Source organism: Heptranchias perlo, chromosome 16 (genome assembly GCF_035084215.1).
Source record: "Heptranchias perlo isolate sHepPer1 chromosome 16, sHepPer1.hap1, whole genome shotgun sequence".
NCBI lineage: Eukaryota > Metazoa > Chordata > Chondrichthyes > Hexanchiformes > Hexanchidae > Heptranchias > Heptranchias perlo.
Window position 1 is genome coordinate 65,957,971 of NC_090340.1, and position 9,505 is coordinate 65,967,475.

At 52.7% G+C, this 9,505-nt stretch overlaps 1 protein-coding gene across 1 annotated transcript in view; it reads left to right on the top strand.

The window, feature by feature from the left end:
* Positions 1-5,815, top strand: part of has3 (hyaluronan synthase 3) — a 29,397-nt gene extending 23,582 nt beyond the window's left edge. The window contains exon 3 of the mRNA XM_067997545.1: positions 4,678-5,815. Within this exon, the coding sequence (XP_067853646.1) occupies positions 4,678-5,607 (930 nt within the window). The 3' untranslated portion in view covers positions 5,608-5,815. The remainder of the gene's footprint in view (positions 1-4,677) is intronic.
* The last annotated feature ends 3,690 nt before the right edge of the window (positions 5,816-9,505 follow it).

Consider the following 9,505-nt stretch of genomic DNA (forward strand, 5'->3'; position numbering starts at 1 on the left):
TGATTACCACCTACCGTCCTCCCTCAGCTGACGAATCAGTCCTCCTCCATGTTGAGCACCACTTGGAGGGTAGCCAGGGCACAAAATGTACTCTGGGTGGGGGACTTCAATGTCCATCACCAAGAGTGGCTCGGTAGCACCACCACTGACCGAGCTGGCCGAGTCCTGAAGCACATAGCTGCCAGACTGGGCCTGCCGCAGGTGGTGAGTGAACCAACACGAGGGAAAAACCTACTTGACCTCGTCTTCACCAATCTACCTGTCGCAGATGCATCTGTCCATGACAGTATTGGTAGGAGTGACCACCGCACAGTCCTCGTGGAGATGAAGTCCCATCTTCGCACTGAGGACACCATCCAACGTGTTGTGTGGCACTACCACCGTGCTAAATGGGATAGATTCAGAACAGATCTAGCAGCTCAAAACTGGGCATCCATGAGGCGCTGTGGGCCATCAGCAGCAGCAGAATTGTATTCCAGCACAATCTGTAACCTCATGGCCCAGCATATTCCCCATTCCACCATTGCCAACAAGCCAGGGGATCAACCCTGGTTCAATGAGGAGTGTAGAAGAGCATGCCAGGAGCAGCACCAGGCGTACCTAAAAATGAGGTGCCAACCTGGTCAAGCTACAACTCAGGACTACATGCATGCTAAACAGCGGAAGCAACTTGCTATAGTCAGAGCTAAGTGATTCCACAACCAACGGATCAGATCAAAGCTCTGCAGTCCTGTCACATCCAGTCGTGAATGGTGGTGGACAATTAAACAACTAACAGGAGGAGGAGGTTCTGCAAACATCCCCATCCTCAATGATGGCGGAGTCCAGCACGTGAGTGCAAAAGACAAGGCTGAAGTGTTTGCAACCATCTTCGGCCAGAAGTGCTGAGTGGATGATCCATCTTGGCCTCCTCCCGATATCCCCACCATCACAGAAGCCAGTCTTCAGCCAATTTGATTCACTCCACGTGATATCAAGAAACGGCTGAGTGCACTGGATACAGCAAAGGCTATGGGCCCCGACAACATCCCGGCTGTAGTGCTGAAGACTTGTGCTCCAGAACTAGCCGCGCCTCTAGCCAAGCTGTTCCAGTACAGCTACAACACTGGCATCTACCCGACAATGTGGAAAATTGCCCAGGTATGTCCTGTCCACAAAAAGCAGGACAAATCCAATCCGGCCAGTTACCGCCCCATCAGTCTACTCTCAATCATCAGCAAAGTGATGGAAGGTGTCGTCGACAGTGCTATCAAGCGGCACTTACTCACCAATAACCTGCTCACCGATGCTCAGTTTGGGTTCCGCCAGGACCACTCGGCTCCAGACCTCATTACAGCCTTGGTCCAAACATGGACAAAAGAGCTGAATTCCAGAGGTGAGGTGAGAGTGACTGCCCTTAACATTAAGGCAGCATTTGACCGAGTGTGGCACCAAGGAGCTCTAGTAAAACTGAAGTCAAAGGGAATTAGGGGGAAAACTCTCCAGTGGCTGGAGTCATACCTAGCACAAAGGAAGATGGTAGTGGTTGTTGGAGGCCAATCATCTCAGCCCCAGGACATTGCTGCAGGAGTTCCTCAGGGCAGTGTCCTTGGCTCAACCATCTTCAGCTGCTTCATCAATGACCTTCCCTCCATCATAAGGTCAGAAATGGGGATGTTCGCTGATGATTGCACAGTGTTCAGTTCCATTCACAACCCCTCAAATAATGAAGCAGTCTGAGCCCGCATGCAGCAAGTCCTGGATAACATCCAGACTTGGGCTGATAACTGGCAAGTAACATTCGCGCCAGACAAGTGCCAGGCAATGACCATCTCCAACAAGAGAGAGTCTAACCACCTCCCCTTGACATTCAACGGCATTACCATTGCCAAATCCCCCACCATCAACATCCTGGGGGTCACCATTGACCAGAAACTTAACTGGACCAGCCATATAAATACTGTGGCTACAAGAGCAGTTCAGAGGCTGGATATTCTGCGGCGAGTGACTCTCCTCCTGACTCCCCAAAGCCTTTCCACCATCTACAAGGCACAAGTCAGGAGTGTGATGGAATACTCTCCACTTGACTGGATGAGTGCAGCTCCAATAACACTCAAGAAGCTCGACACCATCCAGGACAAAGCAGCCCGCTTGATTGGCACCCCATCCACCACCCTAAACATTCAATCCCTTCACCACCGGCGCACTGTAGCTGCAGTGTGTACCATCCACAGGATGCACTGCAGCAACTCGCCAAGGCTTCTTTGACAGCACCTCCCAAACCCACGACCTCTACCATCTCGAAGGACAAGAAGGACTAGCAGGCACATGGGAACAACACCATAGAATCATAGAAGTTTACAATATGGAAACAGGCCCTTCGGCCCAACATGTCCATGTCGCCCAGTTTATACCACTAAGCTAGTCCCAATTGCCTGCACTTGGCCCATATCCCTCTATACCCATCTTACCCATGTAACTGTCCAAATGCTTTTTAAAAGACAAAATTGTACCCGCCTCTACTACTGCCTCTGGCAGCTCGTTCCAGACACTCACCACCCTTTGAGTGAAAAAATTGCCCCTCTGGACCCTTTTGTATCTCTCCCCTCTCACCTTAAATCTATGCCCCCTCGTTATAGACTCCCCTACCTTTGGGAAAAGATTTTGACTATCGACCTTATCTCTGCCCCTCATTATTTTATAGACTTCTATAAGATCACCCCTAAACCTCCTACTCTCCAGGGAAGAAAGTCTCAGTCTATCCAACCTCTCCCTATAAGTCAAACCATCAAGTCCCGGTAGCATCCTAGTAAATCTTTTCTGCACTCTTTCTAGTTTAATAATATCCTTTCTATAATAGGGTGACCAGAACTGTACACAGTATTCCAAGTGTGGCCTTACTAATGTCTTGTACAACTTCAACAAGACATCCCAACTCCTGTATTCAATGTTCTGACCAATGAAACCAAGCATGCTGAATGCCTTCTTCACCACCCTATCCACCTGTGACTCCACTTTCAAGGAGCTATGAACCTGTACTCCTAGATCTCTTTGTTCTATAACTCTCCCCAACGCCCTACCATTAACGGAGTAGGTCCTGGCCCGATTCGATCTACCAAAATCCATCACCTCACATTTATCTAAATTAAACTCCATCTGCCATTCATCGGCCCACTGGCCCAATTTATCAAGATCCCGTTGCAATCCTAGAATCCACCTGCACGTTCCCCTCCAAGTCACACACCATCCCGACTTGGAAATATATCGCCGTTCCTTCATCGTCGCTGGGTCAAAATCCTGGAACTCCCTACCTAACAGCACTGTGGGAGAACCTTCACCACACGGACTGCAGCGGTTCAAGAAGGCGGCTCACCACCACCTTCTCAAGGGCAATTAGGGATGGGCAATAAATGCCGGCCTTGCCAGCGACACCCACGAACGAATAATAAAAAAATAAAGGATGTAATTGCACTAGAGAGGGTACAGAGGAGATTTACGTGGATATTGCCAGGACTGGAGAATTTTAGCTATGGGAAAAGATTGGATAGGCTGGGGTTGTTTTCTTGGGAACAGAGGAGGCTTCGGGGAGATTTAATTGAGGTGTATAAAATTATGAGGGGCCTAGATAGACTGGATCGGGAGGACCTATTTCCCTTAGCAGAGAGGTCAATAGCGAGGGGGCATAGATTTAAAGTAATTGTCAGAAGGATTAGACGGGAGCTGAGGAGAAATTTTTTAACCCAGAGGGTTGTGGGGGTCTGGAACTCACTGCCTGAGAGGGTGGTGGAGGCAGAAACCCTCAGCTCATTTCAAAAGTCCCTGGATGTGCACCTGAAGTGCCGAAACCCACAGGGCCACGGACCAAGTGCTGGAAAGTGGGATTCGGCCGGGTGGCTCATTTTCGGCCAGCACGGACACGATGGGCTGAATGTCCTCATTCTGTGCCATAAATTTTTATGATTCTATCTACTTTGGCTTGGTGCCTATTTATTAAAGTACACCTGAGAAGCGCTTTGTTCTACATTAAAGGCACTGTATAAATGCATGTTGTTGCTTTCTCTGCACATATACTGTGTCTCTCCAGCCTTTTGCTTGTACCCCATTAACCCCCCTGTTGTCCCCATTAACAGTCTCCCCCTTACCCATTAACCAGTCTACCCTGTCCCCATTAACCAGTCTCCCCCGTCCCCATTAACAGTCTCCCCCGTCCCCATTAACCAGTCTCCCCCTGTCCCCATTAACCCCCCTGTTGTCCCCATTAACAATCTCCCCCTGTCCCAATTAACAGTCTCCCCCTGTCCCCATTAACAATCCCCCCTGTCCCAATTAACAGTCTCCCCCTGTCCCCATTAACAGTCTCCCCCATACCCATTAATCAGTCTCCCCCGTCCCCATTAACAGTCTCCCCGTCCCCATTAACCAGTCTCCCCCTGTCCCCATTAACAGTCTCCCCCTGTCCCCATTAACAGCCTCCCCCTGTCCCCATTAACAGTCTCCCCCTGTCCCCATTAACAGCCTCCCCCTGTCCCCATTAACAGTCTCCCCCTGTCCCCATTAACAGCCTCCCCCTGTCCCCATTAACAGCCTCCCCCTGTCCCCATTAATAGTCTCCGTCTGCAATGCTAAGTGTGTTGCGCTCAGGAACTTGCGTGCCTCACTCAGTGTAGTATAACTCTGCTCTGCTTTGCCTGTCCACAGATCCTGAACCAGTACGACTCGTGGATCTCCTTCCTGAGCAGCGTGCGCTACTGGATGGCCTTTAACGTGGAGCGGGCCTGTCAGTCCTACTTTGGCTGCGTGCAGTGCATCAGCGGCCCGCTCGGCATGTACCGCAACCTGCTGCTGCGCCGCTTCCTGCAGGACTGGTACGGCCAGAGCTTCCTGGGCTCCCGGTGCAGCTTCGGCGATGACCGGCACCTCACCAACCGGGTGCTGGGCCTGGGCTTCAAGACCAAGTTCACGGCCCGTTCCCGCTGCCTGACCGAGACCCCGAGCCGTTACCTCCGCTGGCTCAATCAGCAGACCCGCTGGAGCAAGTCCTACTTCCGCGAGTGGCTGTATGGCGCCCTCTGTTTCCACAAGCACCACCCCTGGATGGCCTACGAGGCCGTGGTCAGCGGCTTCTTCCCCTTCTTCCTGACCGGCACCGTCCTGCAGCTCTTCTACCGGGGCCGGCTGTGGAACATCCTACTCTTCCTGCTGGCCGTGCAGGGCGTGGGGGCGCTGAAGGCCGCGCTCGCCTGCCTGCTCCGCGGCTCGGCCCGGATGCTCTTCCTCTCACTCTATTCGCTGCTCTACATGTCCAGCCTGCTCCCCGCCAAACTCTTTGCCCTACTCACCATCACCCGGCCGGGCTGGGGCACATCAGGCCGCCGACGGCTGGTCCGCAACCTGCTGGGCCTCCTGCCCGTTTCCGTCTGGTTCACCGTGCTGGCCGGCGGCCTGGCCTACACCGTCTACCGGGAGAGCCAGCAGCCGCTGCCAGACAGCGAGCGGCCTTTCCTCATCATCGGCGCCACCGTCTATGCCTGTTACTGGCTGCTGCTGCTCGGCCTCTACCTGGGTATTGTGGCCAAACGCTGCGGCCACAAACAGGAGCCGTGCGACTTGGCCTTCTTGGAAGCCTGAGGCCCGGGCCCCCCACTGGCGCTCCCCCACCAAGGCCAAAGCCTCTCCTGCTGTTTGGGCCGAGAACCGGAGTCGGTTTCTCTTTTAATTTAATTTAATAATTTTATATGTTTAATAAACAAAAACTGTAAATGTTAAAAAAAAGCCAAAGGCATCGAGCAATATTTCCACAGCAGGACAGTGACCGTTCACACCAGGTCTCTAGGGTCGGGGTCAGGGCCCCAGGGTGGGGGTCGGGGTCAGGGCCCCAGGGTGGGGGTCGGGGTCAGGGCCCCAGGGTGGGGGTCGGGGTCAGGGCCCCAGGGTGGGGGTCAGGGTCAGAGCCCCAGGGTGGGAGTCAGCATCAGGGCCCCAGGGTAAGGGTCAGGGTCAGGGTCCCAGGGTGGGGGTCAGGGTCAGAGCCCCAGGGTGGGAGTCAGCATCAGGGCCCCAGGGTAAGGGTCAGGGCCCTAGGGTGGGGGGGTCAGGGTCAGTGCCCCAGGGTGGGGGGTCAGGGCCCTAGGGTGGGGGGGTCAGGGTCAGTGCTCTAGGGAGGGGGTCAGTGTCAGGGCCCCAGGGTGGGGCTCAGGGTCAGGGCCCTAGGGAGGGGTCAGTGTCAGTGCCCTAAGGAGGGGTCAGGGTCCCAGGGTGGGGGTCAGTGTCAGTGCCCCAGGGTGGGGGTCAGGGTCAGTGCCCTAGGGAGGGGTCAGGGTCAGGGCCCCAGGGTGGGGGTCAGGGTCAGTGCCCTAGGGAGGGGTCAGGGTCAGGGCCCCAGGGTGGGGCTCAGGGTCAGGGCCCTAGGGGTTTGTTTCCTGAGGTGGGGATGTGTGGGGAGGGTCAGTATTAAACAGGTGTGGCTATTCAGAGCTGGACACTGACAGCTCTTTTCTGTTAGAGGCCTATTTGCATATTTATACTGAATTTCAGCCTGGTTCTGCTGAAGATCGCACAGGTACCAGGACTGACCCAGGGCACATTTGGGGATGAGAAACGCCTCTCATATCCCAGGGAGACCGACACTGACAACAGCCTCATGTTTACAATATTGCTCAGTTTTTCTAAAATGTAAATTATTTTATTTTTGTATGAATGTATTTGTCAGATTCTGTATTTAATAAACCACTTGATCTTCACTTACTGCAGGTAGATGGATTTTAACTGAAAATGTTGTGTAACATTTGTGGTAAGAAGCCAGGGGCAATGTTTGTACTGTAAGGTGTGATCAACTCCTGGGTGAGCTGTTAGGGAGACAGTGATCTTATTTCTGCCCAAGGCTTGTATCCCAAAACTGTTTTATTTATTTTTTACAATCACTTTGGGGTTTTAAATTCTACTCATTTGTTTTATATGAACTTTTATCAAAATAAAGATTTAATACCTGAAGCTTGCTGTTGGTGTGTCCAGTCCGTTAGAATCATCAACGCGATCAAGTCTGAACTGATACAAAAACAGAAAATGATGGAAACACTCAGCAGGTCAGGCAGCATCTGTGGGGCAAGATAAAACCGTAACACCCAGAAATTCCTGGAGACTTGCGTCATTGTAACGGCGCATCTACATTGTAGGGCCCGTTTTACGATGTAGAAGTTGCTTACACCACACCATAATTCCCTGGGACTTCTGCATTGAACTCCCGTTTCCCCATCACCAAAACACTCAACAGTTAATTATATTGGCCCAAAGCTTGCTGGACCAGGGCATCTCGCACGTGCCCTGTTGGACTTTTTCCTGCATCTTTCAGCTCGAATATAATTTGCGCCGTAACTTGGTGGAAGTGTGAGCTGATAACGGGGCAGCGAGGGCAATGGGACATCTGGGACCTTGGCGAACGACAGGACTAACAATCTACCTCCCTAACCAATGAATTTTAAGAATTGAGAAAGGAACAGAGGAACGACGGAAAAGGAAATTAGGTGAATTAGAGTCAAATCAGGTACAGAAAGAGAAAGAAGGACGGAAAGATTGGATTAATAGAGAGAAAAAAGAGACAGAAAGGAAAAGTAAGAATAAAAACTTAAAAAATCTCTAACAGTGATTTACTACCTGCAGCCATGAGCCTGCGCAGTATAAATTGTTTCCTTTCTGGGAGTGTGGCTTATCAGAAGCAATCCCTCCAGTTCTTGCATAAAATCAATACAGATGATTGGTTTCCCTGCAGTTAATAATATTGGGTAGGTGGCTTATGTGCAGAATAGCAATAAATGCTGGCCTTGCCAGTGATGCCCACATCCCACGAATGAATAAAAAAAAATTAATATTCTGGAAAAATAACTAAATAAAAAAAAAGAAAATTTACCACGTGCAGGAAGTATATATTTAATCAGTAGTCCGCGGGATTCTGTACTAGATGAGCACAGCTGCGTGCTCGCATTGTACTGTGTATTGCTGGCTGGGATAGTGCCGTTTGCCGCGTCCATCAGGAAGGACGCAGGTATCGGGGGGAGGGGGCTGACGATCCCAGGCTGCGGAGGGTCTCAGGTTAAGGCTTCCCTCTACAAGGACGCAGATATCGGGGGGAGGGGGTGTGACGATCCCAGGCCGCGGAGGCTCTCAGGTTAAGGCTTCCCTCTACAAGGACGCAGATATCGGTGGGGGGTGGGTGACGATCCCAGGCCGCGGAGGGTCTCAGGTTAAGGCTTCCCTCTACAAGGACGCAGATATCGGGGGGAGGGGGTGTGACGATCCCAGGCCGCGGAGGCTCTCAGGTTAAGGCTTCCCTCTACATGGGCGACATCACCGTTTTTTTCTCTGATCAGCAGTCGGTCCACAGACTGATGGGCATATGCGACCTGTTCGAGCTGGCCTTGGGGGCAAGAGTGAACCGCAGTAAGAGTGAGGCCATGTTCTTTGGCAGGTGGGGGACCCGGTCCTTTGTTCCTTCACCATCAGATCCGACTACCTGAAGGTGCTGGGAATCTGGTTCGGGGGGCCCCTGACCTGCACCAAAAACTGGGAGGAGCAGGTCACCAAGGCCAAACAAAAGCTTGGTATGTGGGTGGGGCACTCCCTCTCCCTAACCGGCAGGAACCTGGTGATAAGGTGTGAGGTACTCGCGGTGTTGCTCTACGTGGCCAGGGTCTGGCCCATTCCCAATAACTCTGCCATCACAGTCACCGAGCTATCTTCCACTTTGTCTGGAGGTCCAAGGTAGAACACATCCGCAGGGTCACCGTGTACAAGCTCCCAGACAAAGGGGGGAAGAGCGTCCCCAACGCCGCTCTGATCCTGATGGACACTTTTGCGTGTCGCTGCCTCAGGATGTGTGTAGCCCCAGTACGCAAACACCAAGTGTCACTACGTGCTGAGTTTCTATCTGTTCAACACATTGAGAAGGCTGGGTCTGGCCACACTGGCCAAGTAGACGCAGGACATCCTGTCCAACTGGACTGTACCCCACCACATGTCCCAGATGGAGAAGTTCCTGAGGAGGAACCCCTTCGACCACAAGGCCATCAGACAGTGGTCAACACGGAACATTCTGAGAGTCCTGCAGGGAAAGGAGAGGGTGGACCCGATCGGGCAGTTCCCCGAACAGATGGTCGATGCCATTTGGCAGAACATCTCGTCGCCAGAACTGACCAACGGCACCAAGTTGCAGCCTGGATGGTGGTGAGAAGGGCCCTCCCAGTGCGGTCCTTCCAACACACACGGAATCTCAGTGCCACCGCGAGCTGCCCTCGAGGCTGCCTGGTAGACTGCCCCTTCGTGCAGAGGGTGTGGAGAGAGTTGCGTTGGTATCTGTCCCGGTTCATTCCCAACAGCTCAGTAACACGGGGCGCTGTGCTCTACGGGCTGTTCCCCGGGACGCACACCGGGACAGATATCACCTGCTGCTGGAAGACCATCAACTCGGTGAAGGAGGCCGTTTGGTTCACCCGAAACCTGCTGGTCTTCCAGCTGAAGGAGCTGCCCACGACCG